Source organism: Calidris pugnax, unplaced genomic scaffold (assembly GCF_001431845.1).
Source record: "Calidris pugnax isolate Ruff unplaced genomic scaffold, ASM143184v1 scaffold1, whole genome shotgun sequence".
NCBI classification, from domain to species: Eukaryota; Metazoa; Chordata; class Aves; order Charadriiformes; family Scolopacidae; genus Calidris; species Calidris pugnax.
This window is the reverse complement of record NW_015090800.1, coordinates 10,205,027-10,223,698: the sequence shown is the minus strand read 5'-3', so window position 1 is coordinate 10,223,698 and position 18,672 is coordinate 10,205,027. Positions and strand designations below refer to the sequence as shown.

Sequence of the window (18,672 nt, the reverse complement as noted above, 5' to 3'; positions counted from 1 at the left end):
GCCATGCCATCCCAGGGTAGTTGGGGTTAGGGGAGCAGCCTGGACCACCCTGCTCCTTGGCAGGGCTGTTCCATCAGTGGGTGCTGCCATAAGGCTGAGCAATGACAGAGTGAAGCACCTCTACCACCCACTTGACCCCAGCTCCCAAGGGGTAGCAATTTCTGCCTCCAACAGAGACAACCTGATGCCAGTCGTGTTGTGTCTTGGCTCTTGGAGATGCAGCATCTTTTGATTGCCTCTACATCTCACTCACCTCCAGGATGGGGAAGTTGTCTCACATACTCTTGTGTTAGCGGGTCTCCAGCCTTCCCTAAGGCACTCCCTGGACTTTCCATAAAAACAGCCAGTGCAATGCAATATCTGATATCTATTAGTTCATCTAACTTGCTTTCTGATGTTCCTATGCATTTTTCACAAAAAGCACTACAGGAAGGAATGTGTCCTAATAGCTGCCTGAAACAAACCCATGTTTGAGCACATCTGAATGTTTACACTCCAGCACGGGATGCTGCTTTGCTGGCTTATTGCTCAGGTGGCTTTTTGACTGTCCAGAGTTTTCACAGGTAAATCCCAGTGTTGCCCAGCAGTGACGGTGGGTGCCAGCGGGAGCTGAGATGGCCATTGCACCAAAAGAGGCAGAAAATGCTATTGGCTTGGAGGAAATCCACAGGGAGAAGCAAGAACCCTCAAAAGGTGGGTTTGTACTGGCAAGACTAGAAATGTGGGTCTTCATTTGGCCGGGGTAGAGGGAGGGTCCCCAGTCCTCACACTCCGGCTACCTAAAACCACTGTACTTGGAGCCATGAGCATCAGCTTCACACTGCTCCTTTCCCATCACAGACTGGTGCTACTGCCTACAGAAGTGGGAAGAGCTGGGTGTCTTGGTTTTTCTCAGGCCTCCACTTTATGTAAACATTTTATTATACCAGTAATTCAAGGATTCTTTCATTTTGGAGAATTTATTTTTAAAAGAAAAATGTATTTTATGTCAAAAGTAAAATGAAAGAAAATGTAGAAAAGCATAAAAAAAAGTGCTGCATCAGAAAAAAAAGAAACAAAACAACCAAATATTTTCTCCTGAAATTCTGCAGTAAGTTCTGTTCCATTTCAGAGGTATTGTTGATGGGTTTGAGATGACTTAGTTGGGAGAAAAATGGCCTGACAGAAAAATTTATGTAGCTAAGACTTTACCTAAATAAGAACTTATAAGTATACATATACTGAAAGCTTTCTGCCAGGTCTGTTTATAAAGTAATCCCAGCCCTGTTCTGGAGATGCTTCATTTGCTCCTGAAATGGGGTGGAAAAGTCAGGAATAAAGGCTTAGGAGACGAAAGCAAGCACAGGGTCTCTGGTTGTGCTTGTTTTGCAGGGCTCAGACATGGGGCAGCCCCCAGCTCACACGACCCATGCTTGGAGCGGTCCCATACCCCGAGGGTGCAAGAGAGCTGACACTCATGGCAATTCGGGCAGAAGGCAGTAGACCATTGCCCAGATACAATACCAGCCATGGGTTTCTGAAGCAATTTGGGTAACTCAGTACAAGGCTGTCCTTCCTCCATGCTTTCCCTGTCCCCAGCTAGCTGCTGTTTCAGCAACCCCTGATGTGCCTGGCCACCAGCATGCCCAGGGGCTCATCAGTGGACGCAGCACCCCAGTAGAGGTATCCACCTTTTTCCTGGTGAGGTCCCACAGTAGCATGAAAAACGTTCACATTTCTTAAAGAGGAGGTACAATTTGGTTGCTGATGTGTTTTTTTATCTCTGCCTTTCTTTACCTTTGGTGTTCAGGGCCGAAGACTTTTACAGTAGAAGAAGCTGTGGAAACCATTGGGTTCGGGAGGTTCCACATCGTGCTTTTCCTGATCATGGGCAGCACTGGGGTAGGTGTCTGCAGCCATCTGCACTGGCCCACAAAAGTGCTCTTCTCATTTTCCTTATTACTGTGCAATAACAACCATCAACATCACAGGTATAAAATGCATCCCGTTTTTTTTCACACTTACCTTCTCAAGTAGGATTTCTGCTGTTGTCATCTTTGGCCAAAATCAATACTGGCTAAAACTGATATCAGACCTATTTCAGGGCAAAGCTGAGCAGGTTGGCCCAGGGCATCCTGGCCTGGGCCCTGGCCTGGTGCACTGTCAGGGCACATCTTCAATAGTGCCTGAGGGTTACATTCAGTCTCTCGACTGCATTTTTTCATGCCATCTCCAGGGTGCCCAAACCCTGTGCAGTCTGGGACTGGAGGGCTGTCCTCCTGTCACCCGTGGCTACCTGAAAAAATTCCTAACTGCTAGAGTCTTGAGTTAATGGTATATCTGGTCTGGGAACTGGGGCAAAAGCCCGAGGACAGGCTGGGGTAATACACTGCAGCTGAGGTGTAAAAGCCTCTAGCTATGTGTAAAAGATAGGCTCGTTTCTTAACTGAAGACAGCTGCTGGGGCAAACAGCCAATGGAGTAATGAAGTTTTTAATCAAAAACAGTTTTAAGAGGTCATCTTTGTGTCAGATGCCCAAATTCACAGCTGGGTACCTAACCAAGCAGCTTGGTTTCCCAAGATAGTTGAGTTCCACTAGCACAGCTGGGTAAGAGTCTCCTCTGCAAAGGATGAGTCTTTCCCACCTTCCTAGACGTACAGCGTCCCTAGATACTCACTTTCTAGCTACACTTTTCTCCCTTCCTCTCCTAGTTTCCAAGTCAGGCACAGGGCTCAGACCAAAATGAAAGCACCCTGACTTCACAGGGCTGTTTAGACATGGTGGGATTGCCACGGCTCCAGGCGTGCTAGGATTGAGGGACTTTGCCCAGTGGGCTGCTTGTGACTTCCATTCTTGCTAATGTGTAAATTCATTCCCGAAGGTGGCTGAAGCCATGGAAATCATGCTAATAGCTGTTGTGTCCCCTCTCATCCGATGTGAGTGGCAGCTTCAAGACTGGCAGGTGGCTTTGGTGACAACGGTGAGTGACTTACGTTCCCCACATGCAGGTCATCCACTACGTAGGCATTGTCCAGGAAGCCCACCACAGGCTTTGTAAAGTACATTTCCCAGTGGACCAAGTAAATTCCTAGGGCCTCCTCTCAGAGACAAGAACAGTACCATAACTGTAGCAAACTGAGGAGAGCACACGTCTGCGCCCAGAGCTATAATGCCAAAACAAGTCCCCACTGCCAGATTCTTATTTTGAAGCCCTTGCCATCCAACCCTCAGCTTTGAGGGTTGAAGCAGTGAGTGTCTACATGGTGGAAGTCAACTCCTGAAGGCCACCTTGCCCATGGTTCTGGGCACTGCATTTCATCTTGCTGCTTGGAAAACATTCAATTCACTCACAGTTCAAAGAGCAGAGCTTCCCAGTGCTGCAGGGAGTGGGCCCTACACAGCTGTATTTCATTTCCCCTCAGATGGTGTTTTTTGGCTACATGGTCTTCAGCATAGTGCTCGGGCTCCTGGCTGACAGGTATGGCCGCTGGAAGGTGAGTGAGCTCTGGGGGTTGCATGTCCTTTTCCCCAGCCCCATAGAAATCGTGCACATGGCTGGACCCATGGTTTGATGACCCTAGTTTTGCCCTTTTTACAGATTCTGCTGCTCTCGTTCCTTTGGGCAGCCTATTTCTCCCTGCTGACCTCGTTTGCCCCATCCTACATCTGGTTCGTGTTCCTGCGGGCCATGGTAGGAGGTGGCGTGTCGGGCCACGCGCAAGGGTAAGGCTGTGCTTCGCTCCTCGTGGCACGGGCAGCGGCAGGCCAGCCTTCAGGAGAGGGTTAGCAGAGGCACCCTCCGACCCGAGGGGGCTGAGTTCCTGGGTTTGCAGGGAGAAAGGACCTCCAGCTCATTTTGGCTTGACCCTGGCGGAGTGCCCGGTTTCCCTCCCACTGGGCCTGATCAGCCACGGCGACCGGGAGGAGACGGCGGGGAAGGGGCCTCCACGGGGTCTGGAAGGGGAAAAGGGGAGCGAATTCCCACACCACCTTAAAACAAAACGCCGTCCTGTAATTTCACTGAATCCTGGTCAATCGACTTAAATTGCAGTTCCCAAGGAGTGCTGAGCCCGGGAATAGAGAGGGCAGATGGTTTACATTAAGCCAGTGACAGAGGGATTATTAAGCACATATATTATAAAAACAATTAGACAGGTAACAGATGAGCAATGGCTGCTTCCTCATAAAAAAGTCACAACAGTTCTGCTTAAGTAGCAAATTCTTCTTGAACTGATGTAAAATGTTCCCACTTAAATGAAACTTTCTGCCCTGTTGGGGTGGAAAGGGGAATGTGAAGGGGGAGAGGAGAAATTCACAATATTAACAACCACTTCACTAGGAGCCTGGCAAATTAAATGATTTCTTTTGACTCTCCCTGGGAATCAAATGCAATGATCCAGCATCTTCTATGGATCCTTGAAGCCTGGTTGCTGCCCACACAGGAAAGCTCAAAACTGGTTGCATTGACCCAAGAGCCCCTTGCCAAAGCTAAGGACAGGATGGGTATCGATGTTGTTGGGAGGAGAAGGCACTGTGCGCCTGGGTCACACAGCCATTGATCTCCTGGGACTGCCTCCCTTGCAGGAGGACCCCCGTTCCCTGGCCATGGAGGCTACTAGTTGCCCTGATGAGGATGGAGGAAAATTGCGTATTTTATAAAACACTTCAATAGCTGAGATAGAAGGAATTAATGTGGGTCTCTCCTTACCCCTGTCTCTTTCCAGCCAAGGAAGCACAATTCACACCTGTGAGCTTGAGAGACATCAGTGCCAGGCCCTCCCCCAGGGATAGAAGGTGGAATGGATTGTTTTCTTTATGTAATGAAAAACAGATTCACTAAAAATTGTCCACTTCTGTGAACATACTGTGCCTGTGCTGATACCACCATCACCCCACAGGAGCTTCCTGTAGGATTATCTGACGCACAGACTACGGTGCTAACCTGCCTGTATCCTACAGCCATGGCCTGGACGGGTTTCATGCTGTCCCTCTCCCTTACATGTATTGTGGTTCCTGCCTGAGTGAAAGTCGTATTGAGCAGGGATCCCCCTGTCTCTGGGTTCTCAGTGCTGGAAGAGGGATGGGCAGCAAAGTCCAGCATGGACTGAGCTGAGCTGCTACTTGATTAGTACAGAAATTCTCTTTGTTACAGTATTTCTGCTTTTTTCCCCCCCTTTTTTGCTAGGCTTATCATAAAAACGGAATTTTTGCCTACCAAATACCGAGGATACATGTTGCCCTTATCTCAGGTAAGAGTAAGCATGTTACTGTAGTTTTTCTAGCCCAGTTTTTCTAGTCCCAGGAGATTTGTCCTGCTGCCATTTGGAAGCAGAGTCTCCAGCACGTCAACCTTTCTCCCAGAGCACTCACACTTGTCTTGGTCTGACCAAATGCCTACTGCCTCCTGCGCCCTGGAGTGTGGTGTATGTGTTTTTAAAGATGGACACAGACAGCTGCCTGCAGAAAAGAAGGAATTTCTCCTCAAATAAGGTCCTAATCCGTGCATCTCACTGTCCCTGCTCAGGGCTTTGTGTGGGGAAGGGATAGAATAGCTAGTCCCAAATTTGTGACCTCTTGCTGGGCAAAGACCACAGCAAGCGTGACTGGGGTTGTTGCTGACTCCAGATTTCTGCAGTGGGCACTTGCTGCATGTGCAAATGATCTGTGGAGGCCTCATCGAGCACATAAATTCATCTGACTGTTGAACCAAAAGTGTTTGTATATGGTCTTGGTGGCAGGGATAATTTGCTTTTCATTACTGCCTGTTTGATCCCAGGGCTTCATTACCAAAGCGTCACCAGAAACACAAAGGTTTATAAAAAAGAACACTCTTGTGTTTCTCCCCAGAAATTTGTTATTTCTGCCCACAGATTACTCATGAACTTGCTGTGGCTTTTATGTATTTGTTTGTGCTTTGTGTTGGCTGAGTTCCCTTGGGTGGTCCCCTGGAAAGGGACGCATCTCCTCATGGCAAAAAGTGAACTTTGGGGAAGGAATGTATTGCAGATTGGGGGCCAGATTCTCCGTTGGTATAACTTGGCATTGAGTCCACTGGAGACCCACCAACTTCCAGCAGTGAAAATCTGGCTTGTTTTTGCTCTCAGTGCTTGTAAATCTGCTGCTTCCCAGCAGATATTTAGACAAGAGGAAAATTCAGGCACATGAGCATTAGCAGAGAAGTGACTGGGAGGACAAAAGAAGTAGCTTTAGGTACAATGGTAGCCACAGCTAGTTATCTGTTTTAATCTGGAGCTAATTAAGACTATCTTCAGCTGTCCCTCCCCAAATCCTTCCCTTTCTTTCCCTCTTTCCTTCAACCCAAGCTCAGCTTCTCAGACAGCTGCAGGACGGCTCGGTTTGAATTGCAGTGCTCCCCAGCACAGATCCCCACCTATCTGTGGAACCAGACCAGGAGGGAAGAAAATAGACAAGTCATGGCTATGGATTCATGTTTTAACCTCTTCTTTTCCCTTGGAAAGGTGTTTTGGTTGGCAGGATCCTTGTTAATCATTGGCCTGGCATCAGTGGTGAACCCAACCATTGGCTGGAGGTGGCTGATCAGAATCGCCTCCATCCCTGGCATCCTTCTCATCCTGGTGTTCAAGGTAGGAAGAGCTCCTTTCCCTGCCACACTGCCACTGACCTGGCATCTCCCCAGGCACCAACAGGCATTGCCCTCCAACCCCTGCAAGCCTGGGGCTGTCCCTGCGTCCTCTTTCCACCACCACAGCCCTCTCACCCAGGGTGCTTGGGAAGGTCCTGATGGCTTGGGGGTGGAGGGCTGCAGACCAGCTGCTGGGGAGGTGTCACCCTGAGGGTGATAGCTTGGCTTTGCCTTGCTTTGAAAAGCCTCTGGCTTTGCTGCTGTGCTGCAGCCCTCCAGCACTTTGGTCTCCAGTGTCTAGGCTGCCAGCAGTATCCAGGGACTACGGTGGTGGGCCAGGCATCAAAAGGAAAACAGGCTAGACAGGATGGACATAAAAATTCACAAGTCTTATCTTCAGTCCAGTGCTCACCACAGCTCACCCTCTTCAGTCTTTACACTTGCCAGGGCTGAGGAAAGAAGCCGCAGTAAAGGGTTCACAGAGTAAATGGGTGTCAGGGTCAACCACAGCTTCCTCAGGTTTACTCATACTTCAGAAATATCAGCCTTGGACGTGAGGACCATCTTATTTGTGGGGACTGACATGGAAGCTCCCTACTGTAGTGCTGAGCTGTGGCTGGTGCAAATTGTGCTGATGTGAAATCCCTTCTTGCAGCTGAACAAATGCACAAGTCCACCTGGGGTGCTACCTGGGCAGGCAAATGCAAGGTCGCTGTGAATGTCCACTTGTATGACTGTCATTGGGATCCCTGATTATTTTGCCAGAAAAAACATGGGTAGCAAGGGCTTTTAGTCCAGAAATAAGAAAAGACACAGTCAGCATACTTACCTTAAAAAAGGAATCTTTAATTCATATTTCAGTGACATACATTTAATTGTTTACAATTTAATAGAGACATAATTTAGTGAAAAGGTACTTAATTTTGGAAAGACCACCAGGTGTGGGTGAATGTTGCAAATGCTAGTGATGAGTGAGTTTGTTCCTAAATTTCATCCATGTCTTCCTATTTTTAATGGCCTTGTTGAGTCTTCCAAGACTTTTGCTCAAGGGACATTTGCCTCATCCCGTTTTAGAATTTCGATTAATTGAGGGTTGTTTTTGTTAAACCTGTATCTTTGGCTTCTACCTCTCACAAGTGCTTGCCAGTAGCAAGCTCAGTAGCAAACTCCTGGGAGCTAGACCAAGAAATGGGTTTGTCAGGCAGGGTGATCCCCCCAACATAGGCTATGGGGAGCTGGGACACGCAGGGGCACCCCAGGGGATGGCTGGGGAGGAGGACAGACAAAAGGCTGCTCCAGCTTAGGCAATGCCCTGTGCTAACCTGGTTGGGCTGGGGATGACAGGAAGCTGTGAGTAGGGTTGTGTGGACAGAGAGGTGCAGGAAGGCTTTCTGACCCCCCTCTGCTTTCAGTTCATCCCGGAGTCTGCACGGTACAACATCTCCACAGGAAACGTGGCGGCTGCCATGGCCACGCTGAGGAGGATAGCCAAGATGAACGGGGCAGCGATGCCCGAGGGGGTGCTGAGGGAGCCCACCAAGGTAAGCCGAGCCCGTGGTGCTGCCCGGGCCCTATGTCCCAGGCAGGGCTGCCAACATCTGGGCTTCAGGGTGGGAGCGGGGCTGCCAAGCACGTCTCTCTCTGCCTCAATCCCCCTCCTCGCCTGGTTTCTTTCCAGACAACTATTGAATATGATGATGAAGATGTCATTTTTCTTTTGGAGACAATAATCTTGGATAATAATCAAAATGGAATTAAGTTTTTTTTTTGTTTTTTTTTTTCTTTCATTGTGTTCAGAAAAATATCATACTGAGAAAAGATTTGCTTCCTTTACCACAAAAATGGCTCCCGGAAAAGTACATTCTTCCTTATTGCCCATCCGTCCCTCAGGGTGTCCCCTGTGCTGTGAGACCTGGGACCTGCCCCTTGGGGTCCCTCTCAAGACTACGGCTGCTCAGGTTGCAAGGGTCCCTGCCATGAGGTCACCTCACCACTCTCAGAGGCTTCTCCCAGCCCTTGGATGAACTTGTCCACTGGGTCCCAGTAGCCCGGGTCCCTGACTGTGGAGCCACAGACCAGTGGATGAGGGTCAAAGCAGGAGAGGCCATTTCAGAGCTACCACCGTTTGCACTTGCAAGCAGCTGAGCAGCTCAGGAGTTGAACACTACTGGACCAAAAAGCCCAAAAGCATGTGTGGGTGTTGGAGGTGGGGCAGGAGAGGAGTTGGGGGCCAGGTGCCCCCCAGGCTGTTCCCCCTTATCCCCTGTCTGGGCTCTGCTGACTGCAGGGTGGGAGGACTTATTCAGGTGACTCCTTTAACCCCCAAGAGATAAAGACTGGGCAAAACTATTGTCTAGAGCCTCAGAATTATTTTTCAGCTCTTTTAAGTCCCTTTCCTGGACCTCTTTGCTACTTACTCAATCCCACAGGCACCAAACATTGTCCTCAGCAATTCATGCAAGATGGTGCCATTGTATTGGAATTAATTAGGATTAAAGCTTCCCTGTAGTTTAATTCAATTTATGTAATGGACCCACATTGGCTGTGGGAAGGGCTTTTGTTAGTTGTACACCCTCTCAGGCTTAACCAATGATGAGGAAAACGAAAATAAAGCCAACCCAAACCACCCCTGTGAACTGGTCTCCCCTCGGTGGTGGGATGCTGGGGCAGCTGCCGGTTCATGGGGTGCAGCAGGGCTGGCAGAACCCCCCAGTGCCTGCTTGTCTCTTTGCTTACTGGCATTACAGGCCTCCCAGCAAGATGTACATGGCCACAAACTTGCTCCACCAGCAGAGCAGCAGATGCTGGGCCTCTCTCCCCAGCACACGGGGCAAAAGGAGCTGCCAGCAGCCTGGCAGTGCTGGCCCCCAGCAGCAACCATGTGCCCCTCCAGCACTGTGATGGTCGTGCTGGGGCCAGACTGCTGGGGACTGGGGAGGGGGGGGCCCGTGGGGGTCGGGAGTGCTCAGGGTGTTCTCTTTTCCTCCCCTCCACCCTTTGCAGCTCATCCTCCTGTGGGCATCCTTTGGGAAGAGGGGCTTTCTTCTCCAGAGGGCTGATGGGGTGCTATGTTGCACCATTTGTCAGTCTGTCTGTGCCATCAGCAGCCTGGGGTGGGGGCACGGGGGGCCTGGGGTGGCAGCTGTTGTTGCAGAACACTCATCTGTGTATAAAAGATGCCTTTTTAAAAACTATTTCTCTCAAACAATTTGCAGGAAAGAAGAGGAAGATTCAAGGACCTCATGCACCCCAAGTACCTCAGAACCACTTTGCAAATATGGATCATATGGTAAAAAAAACTATTATTTTTTTTCCTCTCTTGTGTGTCAGCTCATTCTCTCAGTCAAATACGTGCAGGGAGCAGAAGCCTCCCATTGACTCTGCCATTACAAGGCACCTCTTCTGGCTCAGGAGGCGGCTGCAGAACCTTGGCAACTGGAGGGGGGGAATATGTGGGTGTGGGTCACCACAGGCTTGTCCTGATCTCAGCCTGTGCCTCAGACACCCGGTCTTGGTTGGTGCTAACATAGGCAGAAAAAGGCTGGACATCCAGGATGGTACAGGGCACCATGAGACCTTCCTCAAGACAGGGTGGCGCAGGGGAGGTGGGGTGAGAGCCAGGCAAGAGCTGCAGGACCGAACCCAGGTCCAGCGTGCCCCAGCCATGTGCCTTCCCTTCTTGGTGTAAACTTGTTCTTTGCAAGAGAAGGACAAAGGCAGCATCTTTGCAGGCCACTCATTGTATCAGTGAAATAGGGCTCCAGCAGAAACTCATTAACCGTTACCAGTGCCACTGGCTGGGGAAAATTAAGATTGAAGAGAGATGGGTTTCATATGCAATGTTCCTGGTAGCTGTATGCAAGGGTAATGCATGTTTCATTGACTTTGCTGTCTGGAATGGAAATGTATAAATAATGGGTCCGTGGGAACTCATTGACCCAAAGTGTTGCTAAGTCAGGCCTTGAATTTTTTATGTTTTTTCCCTCTCAACTTGCATGAATGTTACAAAATGTTGCTCTTTCTGTTTTTTAAGTCCTCCTTTCTCTCCTAGTCCCCCTCGGCCCTGGATCGCTGGGGTGTTCTTGGGTTTACATTCCCACACCCACCCCGCCATGTCCTGAGCATCCCCCCTCTCCCCAGGCAGCTCGTTTCCTAGCTTAGATTCTGCTGCTTGTTTCTGAAACTGCCAGGGGGTGGATAAAAAAGTGAAAATTACTTCCCAGCCTGCTTATGATTAGGCGTATGCTGAATTAGTTGATAATGACACAGCCAGGCTGCCATCACCAATGCTGTGCTCTTGACAGCCAGCCAGGGTGCAATGTGAGCCTCTCCAGCCAGTTAATGAAAACTCCTTTCGAAAATCCCTGGGCAGAAAGGATAAGGACTTAAAAAACAAAAAAAACCAACCTGGACAGTTTCTTCATGTGAGCTGATGTTGAGACTCCCACCCCTGGACAGGGAATGGTTTGGAACTCTCTCCAGTTACAGCCCTGCATGAGGAAAGGGACCAAAGGGGCATGCTCTGCCCAGCGTGACAGCGGCAGGTCACCTGCTGCAGATCAAGAAACAGCACTAAGGGACAAGCAAAAAGGTGTGCTACGAGCTGGGGTGGGGTCCTCTGAGGAAGAGAGGTGCATGGAAATAGGTGGTAGTGGTGTGATCGGTGACCTGGTGGGTGCCCGAGTCACTACTGGGTTAAGGAGATCTATCACACAGAGCAGGTGTACACAGTAGGGGTCCCAGGGCACCCAAAACCTGCTGCCCTTCAGTTTCCTCACCTTCCCTGTTGTGTTGACCACTCACTGCAGTGTTTTCCCCTCCAGGCTCGGCATAGCTTTCGCTTATTACGGCGTCATCTTGGCCAGCGCTGAGTTGCTGGAGCGGGACCTCGTCTGTGGCTCTGCGGCACCACCCATGCAGGACCCTGATGATGACTCCAAGGAGAACCACAGCCCCTGCCACTGCCGCTTGTTCGGACCCGCTGCCTACCACACCATGATCATCAGCACCGTCGGAGAGATCGCACGTAACCCCTTCTCCCCTCCCTGCCCGTCCCTGTTCACAGCCAGCCAATGCTCCCTGCAAAGCTTTTAGCTGTGCATGCACTTGGTGACGTGCCAGAGGTCAAAATGTCCCCAGCAATGCTGGCAAGTGCCAAGCTCAAGCTCTTCAAACGGAAGGTCTGGGGCACAGGCCATGGGCTGGTGGCAAAGGGCATGGGAGGGCATTGCTCCCCAGGTGAATAATTCAGCTTCTGATGGCAGCACGGGTCATTCCAATAGCAGAGCCAAAGGCCTCCTTTGCAGTTAGTACATACTGACAGCCTTGGTTGGATTCCAGGGAAAAATTGCTCTTAACTTACCAGAACCAAGCTTGTCTTCCCAAATTCCCAGACCTGTACTTTTGGAAAGCCATAAATAATCAAGGATTGCAAGTAGTCACATTGATGTAACTGAATGCACCACACAAGTGCCCTACTTTCCAAGGGATGGTGGACTCAGGAGCAGGTCCTGTGCTGAGTGCTGCAGTAAAGGACAGATAAGTGCCCAGGGCATCTGCAGCAAACCAAAATGCTCCCTGGTGCAGCCAGTTGGGAAGCAGTGGGGAGTGGCAGGATGGCCCAAAGGCACCCACATAGGACCCTTGAGAGAACGAGGTGTTTTTGAGGCACACTGCATAAGGTCTATCAAGCCAGACAACCATTGCAGTTAGGTCATCTAACATTTTATGGTTTTCCCTTTTGTTTCCAGTAAATCCTCTGAACATTCTCGGCATCAATTTCCTCGGGAGACGGCTGAGCCTGTGTATCACCATGGGATGTACGGCGCTATTCTTTCTGCTCCTTAATGTCTGCACATCAAGGTACTCTGTCTCAGCACGGGGGTGGTGTTGGTGGAGGGGGTGCAGGTACTGAGGTGCAGGTACAGCAGGTGCTGAGGGCAGTACCTGTGTTATTCTCAATTGGTCCAGGTCTCAATTCTTCAGGCCAGTAAGTCTTACACACCTGAAATCCCCTCTGACCAGTTCCCTGCACTTCCTGAGAAAGCTGTGGCAGCAGATGATGCTGTGGTGGAGGGGTGTGCAGAGCAACTCACCCCCATAGCTTCCCCTAAGCACACAAGCAGCTGCTTCCTAGTGCAGTTTGGAAAGTTAAAAGTGACGTGAAGAACACGCACTATAAAGAAGTCATATTTTTCTTTCAGTCTCTTTTTCCTTCCCTTTCTTTCATTTTTGGCAGTTACATATGTCTCTTCTAACTTGTAGAGTTGGGCTCCCCTAACTTGTAGAGCTTCAAGGGGAAGGCTGTCATTAGTGCTGCAATTATCAGTTTGATTTTTGAGGGTGTGCCAGAAAGACCCCTCTCAAGCTTGCAGAGCTTAATGGTTACTGAAAATCAGGATGGCTTCTAGATGAAGTTTCCTCTGAAGTGGCTGGTAGCCTGCCCTGCTGCCTGCCTCATGGGCCACTGGCCCTGGAGGCCAGCTGAAATACTTGGGAGCTGGACTGGGACACTGCAAATAGTTGTTAAACTAAATGACCCCCTGTTAGGAAGCTGACAGTCATTCACTAAGGCATTGGCCTCTCTGCTGCTATTATTGTTATTTTTAGTTTTCCATGAAACTGAGCCTGCCCATCATATTTGTTTGCAACAGTTTTGCAGAGGAATGAAAAACAAGGGCTGGGCTAGAAGACTTGGCCATAATGCTTGAAGGCACCAGCTGAACTACTATGAACTACTATGGTCCCTCCAGCCTCTAACACTGGAAACCTAACATGCAATAGCCTGTTGTCAAACATGCCTAAAGAAAGATTATACTTGTCAGAAATCAACTTTTCCTTACCCTTTCCTTCATATCAAGCTGGTAAAAGCCTTAGCACAGTGCCTCTATTGGGCTGCATCTCTGCTGATCACCATTCAGTGATACTAACTCGTTGCTCCACACGGTTTTTCTCTCCAGCACAGGCATGACTGGGTTCCTCTTCATGCTCCGTGCCTTGGTTTCAGCGAACTTCAACACCATCTACATTTACACAGCAGAGGTGGGTCCTCCTGAAAGTAAGTTAAGCTACTCTGGGGCATGAAAGACCACTTGCCTGCACCCAGGAATGCTGCCATATTTATTGACTAGTTAGAGTCACCTTCCTTGAACTAAGTATCTCTGGCCTCCTGGCCACACTGTTTTCATATGCGAGGTCAGGAAAGGAATCAGAAAACTAGTTGGAGATGGCAAAAGCAGGTGGAAAAAGAGTGCCCTACTGAGGCACCTGTTGGTCAGCTACTACAAAATGTTATCTTTGACTGTGTTGTGTACCACCCTACTCCAAACCCCACAATCTTTTCCCTCCCCAGCCCCTGCAGTTAGAAAATAGGCTACCACTGAAAGGAACCTCTTCCAGCACTTACAGCACTGATGTAGTAGTATGAGGTAGTATCTGAGGGTATATATCTGTTTTTTCTTACTTAATGGAAATTGCTGTGTTGTGCCTGCAAATAGTTTTAATTCTTCAGAGAGCTTGTCTTTCAGACAATTTTGGAGCCATGAATTCCATGGGCTAAGTATGCATTGACGGGTTTTTTTGTTGTTCTCTTTTAAACACTTCTGTGGAGTTAAATGTATTGCTTTACAGATTAAGTAAAATGATAAAAAGTAAGCAGAAGTAGCTCCCTGCATTGGCCTGATGCTATAGTGTATAGAAGTATTTAAGTACCAGGCTTTAGTCCTGAACTGGATACTGTTGATGTAAAGACCGTTGCTGCAACAGCCGTATCATAAACCAGTATTATTCACAATTTAATCAATGCTCAAAACCAAACCTGGAAATCCTCTTCCCAACCACATGTGGAGTGCGGACTCTGCTTGAATTGCCTTCAGTGGCTTTGCACAGTGAAGTATTCAAACAAAGGCTTATGTGAGTATACGTGCTGAAATCTATTGACATTAACAGGACTTAACTAAAGTTAAACAAAACACGTTTAAGTGTTTTATTAGCACAGGTGTTTGGGAGATGTAAAAAAGAAAATACACAAACCACATTATTCCAAGCCTGGAGGCTTCTTATTTGGATCTGTTTTTCCTCCTTCTAAACAGAAGTGCTGTTGATAAAAACAAATAGGCAGTCTTGAAGGCTGCAGACAATATCCTTTCTTCCTGCTTTCCAGATACAGGGCCTGACAACATAAATTGAATTCCTCCTTTAGCACCCAACTGGTCCTCTGTGACTTTGATGTGAGCTGCCCAGCACAGCTGGGAGAAGGGGCAGGGAGCAAACAGCAGGAGGATCACATCCAGCGTTGATTGACGTGCCCTACAACTCTACTTGAGGCCAAAAAAAAAAAAAAAAGGAAAATTTGAAAGGCCAAAAAAACAAGACTCAAAGCAGCCTTTATTTTTTTTCATATCTTAGCCCACTAGCTGCCCTTGATAATGTAATGGGTCCCTCTGAAGAAAAACTTGGGAAAAGGAAAAATAGGGACACATATCACAGATCATTGTTGCACTAATTGGATTTCTTTCTTTCCTGTTTCAGGTTTATCCCACCACGATGCGAGCCCTGGGGATGGGAACCAGTGGGTCCTTGTGCCGTGTCGGAGCTATGGTGGCCCCATTTATATCACAAGTAAGAGCAGGCTTGATAATGTTGGTAAACATTGTGCCAATCATTGCTATTATATAGGCAGAGATGCCCCTCAAGTTCACAACAAAACAAATGACCAAAAAAAGATGTATTCCATTCTGCCCTTCGGCTCTTTAGCTGGTGTTTATACAGAGTACTTATGTGGTCTTTGCCAGATGCAGGTGTGCAAAAATCTCTTCCTAGAGCTACCCTAATTGAGGCAAAAAAAAAAAAAAAAAAGGCAGATTTGTAATGGCACAAACAAGACTCAAAGCAGCCTTTATTTTTTTTCATATCTTAGCCCACTAGCTGCCCTTGATAATGTAATGGGTCCCTCTGAAGAAAAACTTGGGAAAAGGAAAAATAGGGACACATATCACAGATCATTGTTGCACTAATTGGATTTCTTTCTTTCCTGTTTCAGGTTTATCCCACCACGATGCGAGCCCTGGGGATGGGAACCAGTGGGTCCTTGTGCCGTGTCGGAGCTATGGTGGCCCCATTTATATCACAAGTAAGAGCAGGCTTGATAATGTTGGTAAACATTGTGCCAATCATTGCTATTATATAGGCAGAGATGCCCCTCAAGTTCACAACAAAACAAATGACCAAAAAAAGATGTATTCCATTCTGCCCTTCGGCTCTTTAGCTGGTGTTTATACGGAGTACTTATGTGGTCTTTGCCAGATGCAGGTGTGCAAAAATCTCTTCCTAGAGCTCAGCTGGCTTGTATTTACTTTCAAGACATTGTTTCTCTATCGCCAAGTCTCCCAGGTGTTTGTGACCTTTTGCCCACTCTTTAATTCCTAATTAACTGCCAGCCCCCCATACCACTGAGCTGATGTTTGGATTGTTCTTCTGCCTGCAGGTTCTTATGAGCGCTTCCTTCATTGGGGCCCTGTGTCTTTTTGCATCTGTGTGCATCGTGTGTGCAATCTCAGCCTTCACACTGCCCATCGAGACCAAGGGCAGGGCTCTGCAGGTTAGTATTGCCAGACCTCCTATGTATCTACATGCTATTGAGAGACCAGTAGATGATTCAGGCAGAAATCAAACCAAATTCTTCTGAGATCGTAAGGCGAAATAAGGCCTGAGGCAAGCAGCTTCAAGCACTGTCACCCCAGCTGCCTAAAGCTCGTTTCTCATAAAGGAAAATGCCAGAAGTGCTGTAGGGAGAGAGGACAGCAGATGACAAGTAACACCTTAAACGACTAAAGTCTTCATCAAATTCAATTCAAACGCCCCAACAGCATTAGTGCGCTAGCTAAGCAGTTGTGGCTAGTGCTTCCTAAAAAGCAATTAGCCAAAACGTTAAGGGAGGGAGGTTTAAATTCAGGCAGCCTCCCATGCAGAAGTCGCACTAGTTTAATTACAGGCAGTGGTGAGCAGTTCTGGCAGCTGTTGATTCAGTTATACCAGCATGGAAATTCTCATCACGGCATGCTTGCTGCTGCCACATCACACTGCCTGTTATTCTGCAGTCTTACCTGCGTAAACCAAAAGCCCATGGACTAAATAATCCACATTCTTCAGCAGCCTAGAGCAAGACAGATGTTTGATCAAAATGTTTTATGTGAGCTTCAGAACCAGACTTTAAAAAAACCCCATATATACAAACGCACACATATGATATATATACACACACTTAACTTCATTGGGTCACATTTTCTAAGGTTTCCCCAAGGTGTACAGGACAGTTAATCTTAGGGTTTTCAGTAAAGCAACGTATGAAGCGTTGCCTGCTTCTTGAAATGCTTGTCTTTTAGAAATGCTTGTCTTTTATGTAATTAAAAATATCTATATGATATTTCACAAAAGACTGTGGAAAAAATAATCAAAATGTAAGTAAGTAAGAGGTCAAAGCAACTTATTCTTCCCTTGGGGTGAAATTCAACCCCATGCACAAAGGCCAGAGAGCCATTTAGGCCTTCAAATGGTTGGATTTACAATAATTACTAAGCAAAACATTTCATTAAAACTGCTTTAGACATAAAAGGAAAGCTTTGATTCAGCTACAGTTGGATTAACTTTGGCTAGCAGCGGTCAAGATAAATGGGAGCGTAATGATTCCTTAATAGTATTCCCCTTTTTCCTGGGGACTTAACTCAATAGCATTATTATCCTTATTGCTACAAGTAAGAGTTATAAGCTCCAGTTTCTGACCTTTACATGCAGAAGTCAAAAGGATGGAAAAAAAAAAAATGTGCAGAAGTAGTTGTGTAATCGGTGAAGCCACCATTAGATCTTAAATTCAGCTTGCCAACTCTTATGTCATGGTCATTTCAGAGATTACATTTGTGTAGGTCATCACTCCGGGATCGCTGCATCATGACTGTTGAACATACTGTCCAAGGGCCTCACACAGTACAGTCATCCAATCCATACAAGAATTTAAACACATAACGTAAAAACTCTTTTAACATGGAAGTCAAAAGGATGGAAAAAAAAAAAATGTGCAGAAGTAGTTGTGTAATCGGTGAAGCCACCATTAGATCTTAAATTCAGCTTGCCAACTCTTATGTCATGGTCATTTCAGAGATTACATTTGTGTAGGTCATCACTCCGGGATCGCTGCATCATGACTGTTGAACATACTGTCCAAGGGCCTCACACAGTACAGTCATCCAATCCATACAAGAATTTAAACACATAATGTAAAAACTCTTTTAACATGGCAGTATCTAGTTCTAAGGCTCCAGGCAATAGATACACTCCTTAAAGCTAAGTCTAAATGAACCAACTAAAATAGAAATATGTAAGTAGACTTTTGTGAAATCTAGACAGTGACATTTAAAAAGGTGTATCTACTCTTGCTCCAGTTTACTAGGACAGCATCAGTCCTCTTTCAAAGCAGTCACAGGGACTGCCTATCAGAGGCGAGACCTTTTGTACATACCCAAATCCCTATTATTTTCCCCTGTATCCATTTCTGTTGGTTTTCATGTGCATTTTATTAATTTTATGTATTTTTTTTCTTTTCCCTTTTTAGCAAGTAAAATGAAAGCGAGTGTTTGATGTTGGATTGGGTAGGAAAGAAAAATAAACCTTTGGAATCTGTCATTTCCTGTGAGCTGCATTTGATGTTGATTGCTTCTCCATACCATTGCCATTATTAAAAATTGTAACTGAACAGCGTAGGAACTATGATTTATATAGACTAATGGCAAATTTATCAAGGACATTTTCTTTCTTTTGATTCAATAAATAGATACTTTCTACCTGTTCCATGAAGTGAGATGAAGACTCTCTGCTACTGGTGCTGTTAGTGACATTACATGAACAAACACAGAAGAAAAAGAAAAAAAAAAGGGGGAAAACAGCCATCATTCAGTGGATTGAGGCCAAGGTGAGGAAATAAATACATAAAGTAGATACGGTCTTTGCCATAGCAGCTTGAAAGAATATAGTGCTTTCCTTTAAAGACAATTTCTGAGGATTCTTAGGGTGACATTCAAGACCACAAAATGAAAGC

General features: G+C 47.1%; 1 protein-coding gene across 2 annotated transcripts; it reads left to right on the top strand.

The window, feature by feature from the left end:
- Positions 1-614: 614 nt before the first annotated feature.
- On the top strand, positions 615-17,326 carry SVOPL (SVOP-like). Of its 2 annotated transcripts, XM_014937492.1 has the most exons (14): positions 615-693; positions 1,790-1,881; positions 2,862-2,960; positions 3,403-3,474; positions 3,579-3,703; positions 5,166-5,229; positions 6,460-6,585; positions 7,997-8,125; positions 9,800-9,873; positions 11,408-11,610; positions 12,335-12,446; positions 13,544-13,625; positions 15,114-15,203; positions 16,069-17,326. In XM_014937492.1, exons 1-14 carry the CDS (start codon positions 615-617, stop codon positions 16,267-16,269), a joined length of 1,548 nt encoding a protein of 515 aa, XP_014792978.1. In that variant the 3' UTR covers positions 16,270-17,326. The 2 variants fall into 2 exon arrangements, with proteins under 2 accessions (XP_014792978.1, XP_014792979.1); XM_014937493.1 differs by lacking the exons at positions 615-693; positions 1,790-1,881; positions 2,862-2,960; positions 3,579-3,703 and having other exon boundaries at positions 3,461-3,474.
- The last annotated feature ends 1,346 nt before the right edge of the window (positions 17,327-18,672 follow it).

Bases quoted from the DNA above. Each gene is read 5' to 3' on its own strand.
- SVOPL (XM_014937492.1), top strand. From the start codon at position 615: ATGGCCATTGCACCAAAAGAGGCAGAAAATGCTATTGGCTTGGAGGAA. The intron at 11,611-12,334 runs GTAACCCCTTCT...TTTTGTTTCCAG, and splicing joins CACCGTCGGAGAGATCGCAC to TAAATCCTCTGAACATTCTC. The intron at 13,626-15,113 runs GTGGGTCCTCCT...TTCCTGTTTCAG, and splicing joins TCTACATTTACACAGCAGAG to GTTTATCCCACCACGATGCG.